The following is an 18,838-nucleotide window of genomic DNA, read 5'->3' on the forward strand; positions in this document are numbered from 1 at the left end:
GAGAGTATATGCTGGGCAACCTCAGTGCATGGGGTGCAACCAGCTCTGGCTTTGAGGCTAGTCAGGCTTGTTGCTTTCACAGCTCCCTGAGGCAGCCAGCCCAGCCTGCTGTGACCTTTGTCAGCTTGTGAATGTGCCACCCAGAAGCCACGAGGACTCTCTTTGGATGCTTCGCTTAGGGCCTTCTTCCCCAGTGACTTGGGATCTGCTTTCCTCTAGGGGCAGCAGAGGTGGATGGTGCCCCTGGGGAGTCCGGAGGATGTGTCTCCTCCCCAAGCTTTACTTACATCCCGGCTGGAAACCACAAACTTCTGCCGGAGGACGTTGACTTCGTTCTGCAGCTCTTCTCTCTGCCAAAGCAGCCCCAGGAGAGGACCAAAGGAAAAGCATCAGCCACCTGAGGAGGACTTGGCTGTGTATCCCTCCACCCTGCAGGGAGCCCCTTGTCACCTCCTCTGTCGCCTGGTGACACTTCTCCTCCAGCGAGGCCAGCTCCACCTTCATCACCACCAGCTCCTCGTCCTTTTCGGCCAGAGCCCGCTCGGCCGCCCGGTGCTCCTGCTGCCAGTGCTGCACTTGGCTGCCCAGGGCGCTCAGCCGCTCCTCGGAGGCACAGGCCTGTGAAGACAGAGGAGTTGCCCACTGGGTGAGCTTGGGCTGAGCAAGAAGGCCCCTCCAGCCCTCCCTCCCTGGGCCAGGGTGCTCACCTCCTGCTCCCTCTCCCTCTGCATGGCCAGCAGCTGCTGCAGCTGTTCTCGGGAGCCGCTCAGTTCTTCCTCCAGATGGTCTGCCCTGTGCTGGGCAAGCTGCAGCTCCGCCTGCAGGCAGGACACCTCCCGGGTTCTCTGCTCCAGCTGCCAAGAAGGGAAGGTGGAGGTCATCTCCCCGGCTGGCTGGCCTCCAAAAGGTGCCCAGGTTTGGCTTGGCCTTACCTGCTCCACCACCTCCCTTTGGCTGGCCTGGCAGGACGTGGCTTGCAGCCGGAGGTCCTGGGCAATGTTCTTGGCTGCAGCCAGGGACTGGTTGCTCTGGCGCTCCTTCTCCTGGGCAGTGTGCAGCTCAGTGTGGAGCTGGGAGAGGGTGGCCTCCTGGCGCAACACCTGTGGAGTGGGGTGAGGGAGGCAAGCCTGGTCAACCTGCAAGAAGGCAGGCGAGGGCAGGGAAGGTGGCAATGGCAGCACTCACTTTTGCTGTCTCCTGCTGCAGCTGCAACTGGGCGTGTTCATACTTTCTGCGGAGCACCTCCAGCTCCGTCTTCTGCTGCTTCAGCTGCTCACGCAGAACACGGCTCTCTGTCTCCCGCTCTGTGGCGCAGGTGTGCAGGCTCTGGGCTTTCCACTCTTCCTCCTGCAACTGCAAGGCAGGGGGCTGTCAGCTCCTGGGAGACTTGGCACACGCCTCCTCCCTGCAGCCCTGCCCAGTGGCTCACCCTGCACTGGCTGCTCTGGAGCTGATGCTGCAGCTCCTTGCATTGCTGTACCAGCTGGCTCTCCTGCTCCTTGGCCCTTCGCAGCTGCCGCTGCAGCTCCTCCTCCTGGCGCTTCTGCTGGCCCAGCTGTGCCTGCAACTCATCCAGCACCGACTGGTTCCCTTGCACCTGTGGGCGGCACATACCAGAAGGCTTCAGGCTGCCACCAGCTGAGCTCTCCCGCAGGCAGAAGCAATTGGCTTGGCTGAGATGGCAGTTGCCCTTCAAGCCTTCCCACTTTCCCCTTCCCCACCTTCAGCTGCAGGCTCTTCAGCCCTTCCCGGCTGCTCTGTAGCTTCTGCTGCAGCTGAGATGCCTCCTTCTGGTGCTGCTGGGACTCTTGCATGGCTGCCTGGTGCTGCTGCTTTGACTGGCTCAGCTCTCCCATCAGTTGCTCCAATAGCTCTCTGAGGGAGGCAGAATCAGCAGCAAGAATAAAAACTCTGGGTCAAAGTGGTTCCATCTAGACCAGCCTCCTCTTGCTGATAGCAGGCAGCCCATCACGATGCCTCAAGAGAAACCCCAAGTGGGACCTGAGGACAACAGCTCCCTTCCCACTGCTCTTTGATCCTTCACAACTAGTAGCCACGGAAGGCGCCCCTCCTCTTCTGCAATCCTTTCCCTCCATAAAGGCTCATGTCAGGGCCTAAGGAGACCCCAACCCCTGCCATTTGCCACTGCAGCTGCTACCTTTTCTGCTCCAGCTCTGCTTCAGCAACGGAGAGCCTTTCGTTGAGAACCCGGAGCTCTGCCTCCAGCCGGCGGCCAGCCTGTGTCTGATGTGTGAGCTCTGTGAGCCGCTCACTCAGCTGCTCCTGGGCGTTGTGCAGGCTGCTCTGGGCCAGCAGCACCTGCTCTTCCTGCTGCACCAGCTCCTGGGCTGTGGGGGGGAGGGAGGTCTGAGATGCTGGCAGGAGCCCCAAAGGGGAGCAGAAGAAACCAGCAGGTGGGCTGGCTGAAGCATCCCACAAAGCTCTGGGGAGGTGGGAGAGGGGATGAGTCCTTGGCTTGCTTCTCACTCCCACCTTTGCTGCTTTGCTCCAACTGTTGCCACTGCCCAGTAATCTAGTCTCAATGTTACCGACAGGAATTTCTGGCCTCCAGCCTCATATGTCCTGGCCCCACTCACCAGTTTTCTGGTGCTGCTCCTGGCTCTCGTGCAAGCTCCGCCGCAGGGCCTGTACCTCGGCACGCAATGTGGCACACTCTGCTCTGCTGTGCTCCAGCTCCCGCTGGGCCTTCTGCAGGCTGGCCTCCAGATGATGGGCCCGGGCACGCTGCTGCTCCACTTCCTGCCCCTTCTCCTGCAGAGTGCTGCAGGCGTGCACCATCTCCGCCTGGGACTTCCGCAGGATTGCATCTCGCTTCTGGATGGCCTGTGGGTGGGAGGGAGTGCAGAGAGGGAGACAGCCTCAGACAAGGACCCACACACCCCAGCAAGCCTCCCAACAAAGGAAGGCAGAGGTGCTCACCTGCTCCCTTTGAGCAACCAGCTTGCGGCTTTGCTTGAGCTCCATCTGCAGCTGCTGGACCTGCTGCTGCTGCTTGTCCCTCTCAGCTGCTGCCTCTTCATACAGGCTTTGCAAGTTCAGCTCCAGGTGAGCCAAGTCTGGGGAAAAAGGTGGCCTCTTGCTCAGCACCGGCCGAGCCCAGCCCGACGTCTGCTCAGGCCAAGCGTGAGACCTGGCCTACGTCCTTGCTACTTCCACTCATTCCTACCGTTCAGAGCGCTGCTCTTCTGCTCAGTGACCCTCGCCAGCTCCAGTTTTAAATCCTGCACCAGGCCCTGGTACTCCTCAGCCTGCTGCTGGTGCTTAGAGCTCTCCTCTTCCTCTTTCAGCAGCTTCTGCTCAGAACAAAGAGAACCGCGACTCAGCCTGGAGCCCTACATCTCCAGGGCTCCCCCCAGCACCCCTCAACAAGTGTTGTGGCCCGAGAGCAGGGCCTACCTGCCTGAGGGTCTCTGCGGCGACTATCTGGCTTTCATAGCTGCCGTTGGAGCAGCTGTGAGTTGCTTTGTAAGAAACGAAGTCCCTGTGCAACGTGGCCAGCGCCGCCTCTTGGTCTAGGAGCTGAAGAGCACACAGCAGTCAGTCAGAGGTGGCTCCCTCTTCTGCTGCCTGTGGGGTTAGGGGCCGAGGCCAGGCTCACCTGGACACGGTTGGCTGCCAACTCCTCCTGCAGCGCCTGGATGGTGTCTTCAGAATGGCAGGCGAGCTGCTGGCTCTGGGCCAGCTCCACCTGGGTGTCGCGCAGCTCCCGCATCAGCTGCTCAGCGGTGTCTTCCGCCCGGCTGGCCTGCCAGCATTTGCCCTTCAGCTCCTCCTGCAGGATCTGCTGCTCCGCTTGCAACCTATAGAGGGCCTCGTCCTTTTCCTTGGCCTGCGGCAACAGGGCAAGCGCAGCTTAGGGCCAGGAAAGCAGCCAGGCCCCCATTGCTACTGCCTTCCCCTCTGAACCGGGGCCCCTACCTGGCAGGCGGCCTCCTCCTCCAGGCGCTGCAACTGGCACTCCAGCTCCCCGGCTCTGCTCAGCGAGGCCTGGAACTTCTTCTTGTAGAGCTCCAGGCTGCCCTCCAGGAGGGTGCTGCTGCTCTCCACCTGGCCCAGCTGCTCGTGCAGGTGCCGCTCTCGCTCGCTCTGGCAGGACAGCTCCCGCTCCTGCTTCTGGGTCACTTCCTCGTAGTAAAGGAGCTGCGGGGGGAAAGGGAGGTAGGCAGCTCTGGGTGGGAGGGCAGGAGTGGGGTGTGGGGTGCAGCCAGCTGGCTGGGCTCACCTGCTCCTTGAGGACCTGGCACTGCTGAACCAGCATCTCCAGGTCCAGTGTCTGCTTCTCGATCCGGCACTCGCGGGACTGCAGCTTGCTAAGGTTCTCCTGGTTGCGCCCCTTGCAGATATCCAGCTCCTGCTGCAGGCGCTGCAGCTTGTCTTGCAGCTGGTCCATGTTGGCCTGCTGGTCCTGCCGGGCAGAGAGCTGTTCACCCTGCAGCTGCTCCAGGGCGGCAGCCTTGCTCTGGCTCTGCAAATAGCATAGGCGGGGGGGGGGTTGTCACGTGAGTAAGAGGAGGGGTGCCTTGGAGCCTGGTCTCCTCTCTTCCCCATGCAGCAAGGAATGGAACTGGCCCCAAATTGGCTCCTTCCCCCTGCAGTCAGGGGTCCTGGGTGAGCACCTGGAGGAGAGGCAGCCCACAAGGATGCAAGGAGGCTGCAGACCGTTGAAGGGAAGGGACTCAAACTTTAGGGGGTGGCAGGAAACTGAGATCAGCTGGTAGGGAAATGAGGGCCAAACTGAGTTTGCAACCACTCCCCACCCCCACCCCCCACCAGAGGGCACGGACCTTGCTGAGGGAGGACTCCTTCTCGTGCTGGAGCTGGCAGATGAGCCGAGTCTGCTCCACTATTGCCTTCTCCTGCTCAGTGCAAGAGTCTCGCAGGCTCCTCAGCTCATCCTGCAGGTGGTGGAGCTGCCCCCTGAGGTGGTTCACTTCGGCCTCTTTACCTGCAAGCTGGCAGTGGAGGGGACAGATGAGCATCCTCAGGAGGCTGCCGGGCAACCCACACATTCAGACCATCTCATCCTGCCCCTTCTCTCCCTCCCCTGGCCTGGCTCTTTTCCTCTGTGCTATGTGAGGCAAAGTCCCCGGACCCTCATCCTTGCACTACGGCCCCAACTGCTGCTTGTCAAGATAGATCCTGAGCTGCCGACTTATAGTCAATCCAGCTGCTGGAACAGGTGAGAGCCCAGAGAACTTCACTGTGCGTTGCCCTGCGATTTGCCTGCTTGTTTCCAAACAACCTGCTGAGGACATACAAGCACCTCCTGTGACCTGCCCTTTGGTGATTGATCCTCTGCGGGGGGACAGTCTGCTGTCCTTGGGACTCTTCCCCTGCTCAGAGGACACTGGGGAGGGAGGGAGGGGGCCTGGCTGCTGGTCACCTTGGGAGCTCCACCCTTTGTGGGCTACTTTTTCAAGACTGTGACAAGGAGGCTCTCTGTCCCCAAAATGTCACCTCATCCTTCCCTTGCACCCGCTCCTCCTCAGCTGCTTTCAGACATCCCTGAAGTTTCACAATTGTCTGGTCACGGAGATCGACCTAGGGGAAGAAGGGCCTGACTAAGAACTGGCAGCTTGGGGGGGGGGGGGTTCCAGAGACAATGCCTAGAACTTGGAACCTTCCTTGGGTGCTGCTGCAGCAACAACCTTCTCCCTCTGGCAGAAAGAGCAGCAGGAGGCTGCTGGGCCAGGAAGAGTCTGGCCTGGGAGTCCTACAACAGCTAGCCAGCCTACCTCTCGCTTGGAGGCTTCCTGCTGCTCCACCAGCGCTGCCATGCTCTGAGCCAGTTGTTGGTGCTCTGCGTGGGCGTCAGACAGCCGCTCCTGGCATTGGGAGAGCTCGCACTGTGCTGCTTGGAAGTCAGCCTCCTTCTGCTCCGCCCACTCTTCGCTCTGCTGCAGCTGCATCCAAGGCCAGGCAAAGCACCACGTGAGAGGATGTGGAGGGAAGAAGGCCGCAGAGAGGCACACCAGGGGGAGGTCCCGCCATACACAGAAGTCCCAGTTTAGTGCGGGAAGAAACTGGGGCAAGCTGGGCTGGGATTTGGAACAGAGTCTCTCTGGGCTTGGAGTGAGAGAGGAGCAGGAGGAGGAAGAGGAAGGCTCACCTGAGTCTGGCAGGTGGAAAGCTGCTCTTGCAAGGAGGCCAGCTGCTCCTTGGTCCTCTGGGCCTGGCAAGAAAGAGAGAGAAGGGCTGAGCAGAGGCCTCAACCCCAAAGCACTTGGCAGGGACGTTGCAGCTTCAATTGCCCAGCCGTCTCCCTCCAGTGTGCCTTTTGCTCACGCACAACCTTCTGCAGGGCACTTAGCTCCTGGTCTGTCTGTCTGCAGCTCCTCCTGGAGGATGTGGGACACGCGCTGCTATGTGCTCAGCAGCTCCTTCTGCTGCCCCACCTGGTTCCAGGAAAAAAGGGCCAGGCTAAAAAACATCTTTAGCTCCTGAGTGGGTGGGTTTCTCTGGCCTCTCCCAATTCACACTGGGCTGTACCTCACTCTGCAGCATCCTCAGCTGGTGACGTGCCAAGGACTCTTTCTGCTGAAGGTCCTGGATCTCCTCCTCCCTGCTGCGGACTCTGGACTCGGAGGCAGCCTGGGAGGCCCGAGAGGCTGCCAAATTTTCCTGCAGCTGGTGGATAATGTCCTTGTACTGCTGCACCTGCCATGGCAACAGCGTTTTAAACAAGGTAAACACAGAAGAACCCTGCAAAGAGGCTTTGCTGCTCGGTTAACCCCAGAATTGCCCCTCCTCCAAAAAGTAGCAGTGGCAAAGGATTTGAGACCTGCCGTTCCCGCCCCCCACCCCATATCAGTTTTTAGATGAAGGTTTTGGAGGGTATTTGGGAATTACTGAGCCTTTTTTGTTTGTTTGTTTGTTTGTTTAACAGGCATTGCTTTTCCTGATTTCCTGGCTTTAAAATTATTTAATGGGTTATTATTGTTTGCTAATAAGGTCAGAAGGGTCCTGCTGGATCAGCCCCACTAAAAAGCTACCTTATACAGTGGTACCAGAGGTCCGTTCTTAACCCGAAACCGTTCTTAACCTGAGGTGCGCTTTGGCTAATGGGGCCTCCCACCTTGCGATTTCCGTTCTCATCCTGGGGCAAAGTTCGCAACCCAAGGTAACTACTTCCAGGTTAGTGAACCCGAAGTGTTTGTAACCCGAAGCATTTGTAACCCGAGGTACCACTGTAATGAGTAAGGTCAATGGTCCATCTAGCTCAAGATTGACACAGACTTGCAGCAACCAGTAGGAAATCTCTCCTGGCTCCACCTAGTGATGCCACCAGAAATTGAACCTGTGTCACCCGAGCATACAAAGGCATATGGCCTTGCCCAGCCCAGCCCCACCTGGTCCTCAGTGGCCAACCAGATGCCAGATGCCCCCAAAGGGAAGCCCACAAGCAGGGCGAGAATACATTAGCTTCGCTCCTCACTTGTGATTCCCAGCAACTGGGATCCAGAAGCATTTACTGATTCTGAGGCCAGAATACAGCCATCTTTGTCCTTCCTAGAGTGTGTATCTGGAGACAACAGTTTCCCTCTGGATCTTTCCCTTCCACCAGGTTTCGGTTTTGCCCACAATATCTATGCTCCCCTCTAAGACAAAGAGCTCCAACTTATCCATCTTGTCTCAGAGGCTTCTAGCATTATATCGTTATCACTGGGAGCCTCTGGGAGGAACCCAGGGATGGAAGCATTTAAAAGAAATCAAAAGAGCCCAAATGCCCAGAGACTGCAGGGAAGAGAAGGGCACGTGGTCCTCTTGGGACAAACCTCCTTCCCTCAAGCACCTTGGACTAGGGCCAGGAGAGGGACACATGGTACCTGCTGCTCTGCTGCTTGGCTATCAGCTGCTGCTCTTGCCAGCTTTGCCATTTGCTGCTTTTGCTGCCAGATCTGGAAGACAAATTGGGCACCTGCAGCTCTTTTGTGGCAGCCATGGCCTGAAAGCGAGCATCTAGCTCAGGGGATCCTCAGGCAGGCCAGCCAGCCATGAGGGTTTTCAGACAGGGAAAGCAAGGTGTGAATGCCAGAAGCCATCAGTGGGCTCCCAGGAGGTCTTTCCAAGCCTTTCGTCCTGCTCACTTCGTTCTCTGCTCTCTAGCACTAGGCCTGCCTCCTCCACTAGGGCTTGCTACATTTCCAACTCTTGCACAGCCTGCCTGCATTCAGATGCCTGGGGCAAGGAGCGTAGGCTTGGGTAAGGCCCCCAGCATGGCTCTGTGGGGTGGGATGGCAGCTCACAGGGGGTGACAATAAAACAAGCTCTGTGGCTCCCACTGCCTCCCACTCTACCAGGCTTCTGCCTGCCCCCAAGTCCTTCATTCTGGGGAGGGGGGGGACTGTCCAGGTGGTCCAGCACTCTATACCTGCTCTCTGGTTCCCTGCAGGTCCTCCTGCTGCTCTTGGACTTGGATCTCCAGCTGGCAGATGAGGCCTTCCTGTTCGGTCATTTGCTGCTGCAGGGCGCTGTGGGTCTCCTGGAGTCTGTGCAGTGCCTCGCTCTGCTCCGCAGCCTGGAAGGGAACACAACGGCATGAGAGCCTCCTCCCACTCCCTCTGGGTCTTTGGCAGGGCTATGAGCTCCCTGCCTCAGCCCTGAACTTGACTACTTCACTGGGCAAACCTGGCACCCTTCCAGGTCAATGCAGGGCTGCCTCTTCAAACAGAAATTGGACTCAGGTGTGGAGGGGCTAGAGGAGATAGGGGCGCCCACTTGCAGAACGCCCTCTGCAGGGAAGCTTGCCTGGGGCCACATCTGATGTCTTTCTGGTGCCAAGCAGAGACCTTTTTTAAAAAAAAGATTAGCCCAGCACACCATCAAGCTGGTCTCAACCTAGCATTTTAAAAAATGTTGTTTCTGTTCTGAAGAGCCACCTCCTCACTCCTGATGTGCTGGGAACTCTGGCTGCGTATCTCAGTGCAATATTCAGATGAAGGTCAGTGAGAGGCAACCCCACTGGAAAGAAGCACAGACCTCTTGATGGGGAAGCTTCCTCGCCTTAACTGGGAGCATCAGTGAGGAAGCAGGGAAGGTACTCCCAGCCCACGCAGCCCACAGTCACTCTTGCATCCACACACATGCCTCTTGGGGGCAGTTCTCATGACCTACAGGTAGAGGAGGCTTGGGTCAGCCATGAACTCCTGGGCAAAATGAATACAGTCATTCTGGAGGGAAGGGCGAGGAGGCTATAGGGGCCAAGAAGGCAGGGATGATGGCAACCTCCTGGGCAAAGGCCAGAAATGCAGATGGAGGCACCCACTTTCAGCGGTCGGAGGACCACCTGTCCTGGTAGAAGCCTCTTGGTCTGCCAGGGAGGTGGCCAAAACAGATGCAATCCAAAGAGCCTTTAGAGGAAATGGACCTGTTGTGGCTCTTGGAAGCACTAACCTTCTTTGCCAGATGCAAGACAGGCCGACTGCTTTCCACCGGGGCCCTCCCTGCTCCTCTGCCACTCCAGATGCAGAGGAGGAAGCTGCCTTGGCTCCCCTTTTGTGGCCCTCCTGCTCTCTCTGCTCAGCCACCAAAGAAGAAGTTGTCGGCAGTGAGGTTTTAATCCCTTCCTCCTTGCCAGCTGCAGGCCCAGCAGAGGATCAATAGTGTTTAGACAGCCAAGGAGATCCCTTTCCCTCCTAAAGCACCCGATCAATAGCAGCCTTTCCCCTCCTTTTCCCCTCCCTCCACGCACGAAAGAACAAGCGTCAAAGAACCGGCGCCTTTGGGCTGATTGGGATGCCCAAAGGCAAGGAGTGGTTGCTGGCCATATGTGCCCACTGGGAATCACAGCGCAAATCCTGGCTGCTTCAGACCCAGCGGGTCCAAAGAGACATGAGGTCTCATTTCTGGGCCAGATCCTGAGTCCAGAGTGCTCCCGAGAGCTGCAGGAGTTACTTCATCCTCTGAGCTTTTCCGAACTGCAGCCTGTGGGATGGGTAGCTAAGCCTACTCAAGAAGAGGCAGAACTACATCCTCCTCATCACGTCCTTCCACAAGGAGGGCTCCAAGCCCCAAGCATCTTCTCCCCTGGTTCTCATGCTTTGTATGGCTGGACCAGTTCAAGGTAAAGGACAGGCAATGTTGTGTGGGGCTGGTGTGTCACCTGGGAGCACTGCCACTGCACCTTGTGGAGAAGGATGCTGAAAGCAGGAGGCACCTGGAGGAGCCTGCAGCACCAAGCGGGAGGCACGTCCCACCCCCCCCTTGCTGTGGAGCGACTCAGGCAACGGCAAAAAGCCACCGAGGAAATCCCGCCTCCCTTTAATTGCTGCCTTCATGTTATTCTTTTCAAGGCTGTGTTAATTGAAATTAAACAGCTGCCACGTTCTGGCTGGGACAAAAGCTGTCTCTGCTCTGCTCCTTCGTGATTTAATGAAGACTGACACGCGGTGAGAAAACAACAACGGCTCACATCTTCCCAGATGCCAACAAAGCGTGGGGAGGGAGCAGGGGGCCGCCCCTCCCCACGCCAAAGAACCGCATCCCTCAATTGGAACCACACCCCCAGGTCACAGACCACATTACCTCTGAGTTCTGGGCAGCTCTTAACACACCACCAGCCTTAAGGAAAGACGTGGGTGTATCAGGTGGCAACTGCCAGGTGCCCTGTGCTTGCCATGCCAGGCACAGACCTGTGGACTTCATCCTCAGGTGTGCAGCTGCTGGCTTGTGCCATCGCTCCCTGGTGTGTCCTCTTGGGAGGATGGAGCCTGTGTGGTTCACTCATTGCCTGACCTTGGGTGCTCTTCACATCCCCAGTCAACCCCAATCTGGGCCTCTTCTTTTCTACTAGAAGGGGTTCCCCTGTTGGCACTTAGCCAGCATATTGGGCAAGTGGGGTGGTGTCTAACCTAGGCAAGAGGGAGTCTCCTGACTTGGCCTTGGTCTGAGAGGTTGCTGCGGCTCTGTTTGGTCTGGGCAGTCGCACCCTGAGTTGTTGGCTCAGTGGGCCCCACTTGGCACCACAGGGGCACAAGGAGCACTTTCACGTCTGCCATGGGCATCTGTTGCTTCTGGGCCAAAGCACACAAGGAAGGCCTTCAAGGGCCTGCTCACAGGATCACAACTTGCTGAAGGGTGAGGAAAGTGTACTGCTGTCTGCTTGGGGATTTCACCATTGTGTGGAAAGAGATAGATCAGGGGTCAGCAACCTAAGGCCCATGGGCCACAAGCGGCCCATGGGGATCATTTAACCAGCCCACGGACCCCCGCCGCCCGCTTGGTCGGCTCCCATGCACTGCGCTGAACTGGCGCGGAGCAGAGTGGGGACCACCTTCCGTGATGCTGGCCAGCTTCCCACTGGCTGCAGGAAGCTCCTGCAGTCAATGGGAAGCTGCGCACGCCTCCTCTGCACTGGAAGGAGCACCAGAAATAGTGTTTGCATGTGAGTGAACACTCTGGCCCACTGAGGCATCTGCGGGACTGTGAACCGGCCCAAGCCACAAAACTTTGCCAACCCCTGAGACAGATGAAAAGAGAAGCCCAGGACAAGGGTGTGGGGCACCTGGCTGGCTGGTTAGATGGTGGGCTGATCCCACCCGGGACCTTGTGTGCTTCCCGTGTCAGAGGCTGTATGAAGCCTCTGAATAACACTTACAGGGGAACCCAGGCAGGCAGGATGCTGTTGCCCTCAGGTGTACATCCCTCACAGGGCCTCTGGCTGGCCAATATTAAGAACAGGAGGCCTCCATTGGTCTGATCCAGCAGCCAGGCTCCTCTTAAACCTGGGTCTCAACAACAGACTTGGATCCTGAGCCTTTGCTACTCCTCGCGTCTTCAAAAATGGGAAGGAGAACCCCCTTCCTGCCCTCTCCTCCACAAACGGGCCTGGCAGGCACAGCACTGTTCAGCACAGCAAAATATGCAAAATGACGCATGAGCACAGACCTCATTAACACCCGCCTCCAACATCATTAAGATGTTTCCAAGAAAATTAATTGAGAGACTCATTAAAAATAAATTAAGAAAAATGTGTTGCAGAGCGCTTGCTCTGAGCTCGTAAATCACAGCTCGAAGCTCCGGGCTGCTGTGCAGACAATTAACGCCGGCCAATTTGTTTTACCCTGACTGCGAAAATTAGAAAGCAGACGTGGAGATTAGATTAGGGGTGTCTGTCGAGCGGAACTCAGAGTGCATATTTTAGGATACAAAATGGAAATTAGGAAAACAACAAAGGCCGGCCAGATTTTAGTCCATCCGAGGGGCTGATGGGCAGAGATGGGGAAGGGCAGCAAGAGGCTGGTGGAGAGCAGCCCCCCCCCCCGCAAGATGGTAGCTATCAGGGGCCGATTTGTGCAGAGATACCAGCTGCCCACCACACAGCATGGAGGGAAGGGGGTTCCCAGCCCTTTGGGCTGTAAGACATGTTCCAATTCCCTCAGCAACATGAACAGAAAGAGTCTCTGTCCTGCACTCAGGCCCCTCCCAGCTCTCCAGAAGGTCAGTTACTGGAAGATCTGTAAAACAAGTCTCAGAGGTCTCCAACCCCAAAGACTGCTTGATGCAGGAAGCGGGAGACCAGCCCTGGTACAGCAACTCCCACGCAGTCTAGAGAAGCACATGATCCTCTGGGCACCCCATGGGCCTTGGAACAGCACACCATGAAGTTGTTGGCTGCCTTGGTACGCAAGTAGAGAAGAAGGAAGGGAAGCAACTTGTCCTTAAGCTCAATCCTACACTCTGGCCCTTGGCCATAGCCCTTGCACAGGCTGGAGGAGGCATTTTCCTGCCCGTCTCAGGACTGCAGCCTGACCTGAGGCTTTCAGAGGCTCTTGCAAAGTTTAAAGAATCCAGGAAGCATCAGCACAAGGAGGAGCAAGCTGCCTGTGCCAGGGAGAGGCTTGACCGAGTGCCAAGGAAGACAGAATGGCCCTCTCACCCACCCGAACCCTGGATTGGCAGCCACCCCCAAGTACCCAAAGCAAGAAGAAGAGAAGAGTGGATGTTGAAGTCATTTCTGTACTTCAAAGTCAGGCAGCTGCCAGAGAGGCAGGCAGAGTGTTAGAGGAGGACAATGCAAAAGGAAGGAAATGGCAGAAGGGTCTCCACTGAAGGAGCATTTGAAGAGGTGACATTAAACTCAAAAAGGAATTAGAACGAATTATCTAATAAAGCATACACTTCGCAACAGAGCACTGGGGTCAGGTGGCATCAACCCAAAAGGTGAATGGGACTGGAAGACAGCCAAACACAGCACCCATTTTTCTTTTTTTAACAAAAGAAAACTGAGGAGGAATCCAGAAAGTCCAAGGCAAACATCTACACAACAGAATTAAGCCAGATGAGATTTCATCCTGTGGTGAAAGTCTTGCTCCATCATAATGCGCCAAGAGAAGAGGTGGACGGGAGAAATGAGCAGGTAGCATTTCCTAAGGAAAGGAGTCAGCTGTGTCATTTCAGAGAAGCCCTGAGCACAGATCTCAGTGCCTTCCTGCCTTACACTGTGGACCACCATGGCTGGCCCAGAGCGCTGGCAGCTTAGCACTGAAGGGCCAAAGAACTGCTGTTTATTACTAAATCCAATACTAAGGGGTGCTTGATACTCAGGCCACTGGGGGTGGGGGGTGGAAGGAATGCAGTAAGATTTAGAGAGAAGTTTAAGGGGCTGTGAGCACAACCACAACCACACACCTATAATCCCTCATTGCCTCTGGTACTCTTTGCTCGCTTCTGGCTGGTGTCTGGAGAACATTTTCAGGGCCCAGCTACAGCGGTGGAGGGTGGCAGGAAGCCCTGTGGAGCAAAAAATCTTCCTAGCAAGGGCCCCTGTTTGATGCAGCAGGTGATGTAGACATCTCACCCACCCCTGGCCAAGAGTCATAAAAGCAATGGGAACCTGTGCGTAGCTGCCTCCATTTTGGCTGCAGTTAGTAATTAATACAACTCTTGCCTGTCCTTTCCTGCACATTGGCAATGCTGGGGGTGGGAGGATTGGAGTTCCTGAAAAGGACAGCAGGGGTCTCCCTCAGCCTTTGCAAGCTCTGCCTCTGCTGTTCCCCCACACCCCACCGCATCTACTGCATAATTTCAAAATGGCAGCTTTTTGAAAATTCACCTTGATTGCCAGACATGAGAAGTGACTCATCCCGCAGTGACTGTCTGGCAGAGGGATGGGATCAGACAGCAGACAATGAGGGACGGGACGCATTAACAGTGTCTATTACAGAGCTCTCAAAAATACCTTTGTTCTGTCAAAGATCCCATCATTTGCTAGTTGTGTTCCTCTGAAAGCAGGGAATTAAACACACACACACAGATTCTGACACACACACCCTCCCAGGGATGCTGTGGGGAGAGGGGGAAAGAGGCAATGGTGCCCCATATCTGTGGATTCTCAAAAGCCAGAAAGAAAAGACGGCAAGTTGCTCCCTGCAAATTCAGCAGCTGACAGGCACAGAATAAAAGGCAGCCATCCGCAGCTCCATTCCCACCTAGAGCAGAATTTCCTCACCAGAGGCAGAAGACAAAACAGGGCTCATCCTCTCAGCCATTGGACCTCCTGGTAGAAGCCCAGCACTTGCCTGTCCCATTGCCCTCCCTCCTTACCAGGGTTGGGGAGCTTCAATGAAACCTTGACTGGGGAAGCAGTCAAAACTCACACTTGGCACCTCTGTTTTTGCAGGAAATGGCAGGCAGTTCCAAATGCAGGCATGTACACACCTCTGCCGTGCCACACTGGCTGCAAGTGCATGCCTTGAGCAGTCACAGCGACACACCCCCTGGCTGGTGCTCAAAGACAGGAGGAGGGAGGGAGGGAGGGTGGGGAACTGAGCAACTCCAGCAGTCCAGGCATGGCAAGCCAGATGTGCTCAGTGCCGGACATTTTGACTCCCTCCTTCTGTCAGACTGACTGATGCACCACATAACCCCAGCTCAATGCTGCTGGTGCTGTGAGGACCATGACCATGTGGTGGAAGGCAGGCAGGCAGGCAGAAGAGTAGCTGCTCAAGCACCCTTCCAACCCTGAAGGGCAACTCCATGGCCTCCTAGTGACCAGGCTAGCCCCTACCTGCCTCTCTGAAGAACGCCTTTCTTCTCATGCCTTACTGAAAGCAGGCATCAAGGAGAGCTGATACTAGTGGACAAGCTGGCAACTCTTGGAGCATCCTTCTCTCACCCCAGCCCTTCACAACCCTTTGCCTCCACAGTACCTCTGAGAGGGCCAAGCTGTATTTGCTCCTCCAGGTAACTGCTTCCGCTTCTGGTGCCACCAGCCGAGCTGCTGCTCTTTCTGTCTGAAAGAGAAGACCAGACACACAGCTGGTAAAGAGGCTCACATTCCCCCTGGGAGCAGCGAGGGCAAGTGAAGCCCCTCGAGAGCCTCCTCTGCCCTTCATGATTCCAGATTTACACACATCACAGTTGCTATTCCTTTTTTTTGTATCCTGTCATTCTGCTAAACAAAAATATCTAAGGTGCCCAGCCGCATCCTGGTTAAAGCCAGGAAGCCATGAAAAGGAGGAGGCGGCAGAGGAGGAGGAGGTAAGAGGAACAAAAGAATGGGAAACGCACCATTGTTAGCAGAATATGTAACTTCTCACTGAAAATCAACCTTGTGGCAAGAGGAATGGAAGGTAGCCAAAGTAATACCAATTTTGGGGGAAAAGGGGTGAGGAACTTGCAGAGCTGTAAGCCTAACCTCTGTCCCAGGTAAAGTTGGGGGAGCATGATGAGGCTGGCAATACAAGCATGTGGAAGAAAAAGCCTTGCCAAGAAATGATCAGCATTGCTTGTGCAAAGAGTATACCTGCCTCAAGCACCTTTCAACCACAGCACACAGTGTACCTGGACTTTCAAAAGGCCTTTGATGAAGTTGCTTACCAAGGTGGGTCATGGGGCCAGAGGACAAAATCCTCTTGTTTAGATCATATAGTAATGAGGATGAAAAACAAGAGGATTTTCATGAAGAATGGAATCAAGCCAAAAGTCTCCTCACATATTATATTGGGACTAGAGCTGTGTGGTGAAGAACGAAGTCAGCAGGTTTATAACGGGCTGTGAAATCCCAAGAAGCCTGGAAAGTGCCTGAAACCAATCCCTCCAACTGATCAGCAGGTGACATTTAGTATAACACAGTGAGTCACATCAGGAGAGAAAAAATACATAAATTGTCTACCCCAGAAAGAGTTCTGCAGGCTCCAATGGAAAGCAGCCCTGAAAAAAAGAAACTGTGGGTGCTGGGCCAGTGAAAATGGTGGCAGGGCTATCAAAGAGAAAGTTTCGTATTGACTGCATAGCATCCATAGGGGGCCAATAACTAGAATATAGCTGGTGGCTCTGGCCACCAATCCCAAAAAGGAAATGTGCAGAGAGGGAAACGAAAAGGATCAGGAAGCTGGAGCGCTTCTCTAGATGAGAAAAGGCAAAAACATTTAGACAAGTGGGTGGCATTACAAAATTATGAAAGTAGATCAATAAATAGAAACTATTCCTTCTCTCAAAACACACTTTTGCACTTGGAATATCTACCAAAACTGATTTGGAGAAGAACATGCAAATAGAAGAGTCAGTTTCACAAGAGACATCATTAAACGTGCAGAACTCTCTTCCTTATCCACCACATAGAATCACAGAACTGGAAGGGACCCCAAGGGTCATCTAGTCCAACCCCCTGCAATGCAGGAATCTCAGCTAAAGCAACCAGGACAGATGGTCATCCAACCTCTGCCTAAAAACCTGCAATGAAGGAGAGCACACAAGCTCCTAAGGGGGAGTGTTCCACCTCTGTGATGGGCAGGCAAGAGCCTGGTTCACAGGCAGCCTCCTCTGACCCTCTCCTGCCTTTGGCCCTGTCCTGCTCCAGGGTCCTGCCTTTGAAAATCTCCCCTCTCTGTAATTAATCAGTGGGTGGGATAGCGGGGCTCAAAGAGTCATAGGCAGCCTTTGCAACTACTGCTCCCCACTCCAGCACACAAAACTAAAGGGCCTTCGACTGAAGCAGCATTAAAAAACCCAGCCAGGTACTTTATGATACTGAGAAAAATGCCTGAAGGAAGGAAGAAACAGCACTTTTGTTCTGCCCCAAGAGGAGACCTGCAGTTGGCAGCTCTGCCTTCCCCTGGATGCGGAGAGGCTGCCTTCCTGCCATGGCTCTATGACTGGATGCTGGGCTCAAGCAGCAGCAAAGGGAACATGCACTGGAATCCCAGCTCATTTTCCCAAGGGGCTTCTCTGGAGGGCTCTGCTTTGTAAGCAGCAGCGGCTCCACTTTGGGCTGTGTACCTGGAAGCACCCAACCACCTGCCTGCCTGGAGTATGGCATCAGAGATATGGTCCCCAGCCTGTCTGAGGGCCTGGCCAAACATGGTGGCCAGTATGGCGGAGGGCAAGGCATGCAACCACATGGCACTTCTGCTTTTGTTGGTTCCTCCCTTAGCGTGAGTGTTGCCTGCATTGTTCTGTTTTGTGGTGTCGACCTGCAGCACAATTGGAAGCGGCCTTGGCAGTGAACCCAGGAGGGCACAGTGCAGAGCCACCCTCTCTCCTGTCTTGGCCACCCACTGGCACCCCCTCCTCTCAGTAAAGAGCAGGACAATCCCACCTATCTTCCCTTCAGGTCTTCTGGAGGCAGATGTGACAAATGCAACAAAAGAACAGCCCTTTCTGCAATGGAAGAAGAGAACACAATGAGACAAGGAGCAGAAGTTTACCTGTTGTCCAGTCAAACCTACCAGCGCCTTCTCCTTGCCGCTCCTCTGGGCTGCTTCTGTCTCCAAGCATGGACTCCTTTCGCAATCTTTGAGGCAGGACGCCAGTTTCTCAATCTGGTAGGGAAGCAGGTGGCGGATTAGAGGGACCCTCCGTCACCCCCAGGCCCCTCCTGTGCCTGTCCCCTAATGCACTCCAGAGAACTCACAGGGGTGTGTGTGAGCTTTGAGGGTTTCCTGTGGGAGGGAGGTAGGCAGGAAAAGCCCAGAGGAATCAGCTACAACCTCAACTGAGAAGGAGCTTTCATTCTGTTCCTCCTCCTCTCAAACACAACCTTGGCTCTTGTCAGGGGTCAGAGGAGGGGTGAAAGGGAATGTGGGGGTCAGATGGCCAGCTGTGCTGCTGGCTGGCATCCTGCCTGATGTTTGCTCACCTCCAACATCTGCTCCAGCTTGTGGGCTCTCAGCACCTCATTCTCACCTTCTGCTTGGGCCAGCTGCCTTCGACACTCGCTGAACTGTCGAAGATGGAACACACACACAGCGACATATGTTAGCTGCAGGACTATTCCTGTGTAAAGGCTAGTGAAAGGGGAACAGGTGGAAAACTCCACCCACTCTGGCTGGACTCCACTCCATAATAAACCACGCAATGCCACAACTTTCCCCACCTAACCTTGCCTATGACAGTAGGGGACAACCGCAGCTCCCCCACCCCCAGGAGCACGCTTCCAGATATACTTGCGGTGACCATTGTGGTGGTTGAACTTACCATGTTCTAGCCTTTGAATGTTGATTATACAAACACTGAGGGAAGGAGGCTTTGCTTCAGCCACTGGGCAGTGCCTGGTGTGCACTCTGTGCCCTGTGCTCTCCACATTTCACAGGGGACCACCTCCTGGGAAGCCAACTGGCACCTATGATGCTGTTCTGCAGATTCCGGCCACAACATAATAGATACGTGGGAACTTTGGAAACCAGAAGACCCATCAGGCAGCAGTTGAAGAGCATATCCGTTAAAAGTCCTCAGGGCAGGAACAGTACCATGCAAGCAGTGCCAGTCACAAAAGGCCCCCCAGAGCATCAAACAAGCAGCTGTAAATATGGGCTGATGTCCCTAAGCTCAATAATTCTTCCAATGCAGCCTTCTAAACCCAGAGGTGGGGAGGGAG

At 55.4% G+C, this 18,838-nt stretch overlaps 1 protein-coding gene and 1 long non-coding RNA gene across 12 annotated transcripts in view; one reads left to right on the forward strand and one right to left on the reverse strand.

The window, feature by feature from the left end:
* Nucleotides 1-18,838, reverse strand: part of PMFBP1 (polyamine modulated factor 1 binding protein 1) — a 79,728-nt gene that overhangs the window by 4,331 nt on the left and 56,559 nt on the right. For 4 of the 11 annotated variants that reach the window (XR_014528520.1, XM_083513487.1, XM_083513486.1 and 1 more), the window contains 25 exons: nt 18,101-18,184; nt 17,691-17,783; nt 15,171-15,254; nt 8,393-8,539; nt 7,848-7,919; nt 6,511-6,678; nt 6,131-6,193; nt 5,757-5,924; nt 5,479-5,562; nt 4,806-4,973; nt 4,244-4,486; nt 3,940-4,161; nt 3,620-3,850; nt 3,418-3,540; nt 3,188-3,314; nt 2,941-3,077; nt 2,598-2,844; nt 2,159-2,348; nt 1,722-1,875; nt 1,430-1,597; nt 1,186-1,353; nt 933-1,100; nt 708-854; nt 451-618; nt 288-350 (listed from right to left, as the gene is read on the reverse strand). Coding sequence is in view for 9 of the 11 variants with exons in the window: in XM_083513487.1 (XP_083369613.1) it covers nt 288-350; nt 451-618; nt 708-854; nt 933-1,100; nt 1,186-1,353; nt 1,430-1,597; nt 1,722-1,875; nt 2,159-2,348; nt 2,598-2,844; nt 2,941-3,077; nt 3,188-3,314; nt 3,418-3,540; nt 3,620-3,850; nt 3,940-4,161; nt 4,244-4,486; nt 4,806-4,973; nt 5,479-5,562; nt 5,757-5,924; nt 6,131-6,193; nt 6,511-6,678; nt 7,848-7,919; nt 8,393-8,539; nt 15,171-15,254; nt 17,691-17,783; nt 18,101-18,184 (3,687 nt within the window). In the remaining 2 variants the exon portion in view is untranslated. The remainder of the gene's footprint in view (nt 1-287; nt 351-450; nt 619-707; nt 855-932; nt 1,101-1,185; nt 1,354-1,429; nt 1,598-1,721; nt 1,876-2,158; nt 2,349-2,597; nt 2,845-2,940; nt 3,078-3,187; nt 3,315-3,417; nt 3,541-3,619; nt 3,851-3,939; nt 4,162-4,243; nt 4,487-4,805; nt 4,974-5,478; nt 5,563-5,756; nt 5,925-6,130; nt 6,194-6,510; nt 6,679-7,847; nt 7,920-8,392; nt 8,540-15,170; nt 15,255-17,690; nt 17,784-18,100; nt 18,185-18,838) is intronic. The other 7 variants (XR_014528519.1, XM_083513490.1, XM_083513489.1 and 4 more) reach the window with 5 other exon arrangements.
* On the forward strand, nt 5,815-12,940 carry LOC310711674. Its single transcript, XR_014528565.1, has 3 exons — nt 5,815-5,952; nt 6,523-6,706; nt 8,414-12,940. It is a non-coding gene; the product is annotated as an uncharacterized lncRNA (long non-coding RNA).

Source organism: Podarcis liolepis (genome assembly GCF_965112155.1).
Source record: "Podarcis liolepis genome assembly, chromosome: 7".
NCBI lineage: Eukaryota > Metazoa > Chordata > Lepidosauria > Squamata > Lacertidae > Podarcis > Podarcis liolepis.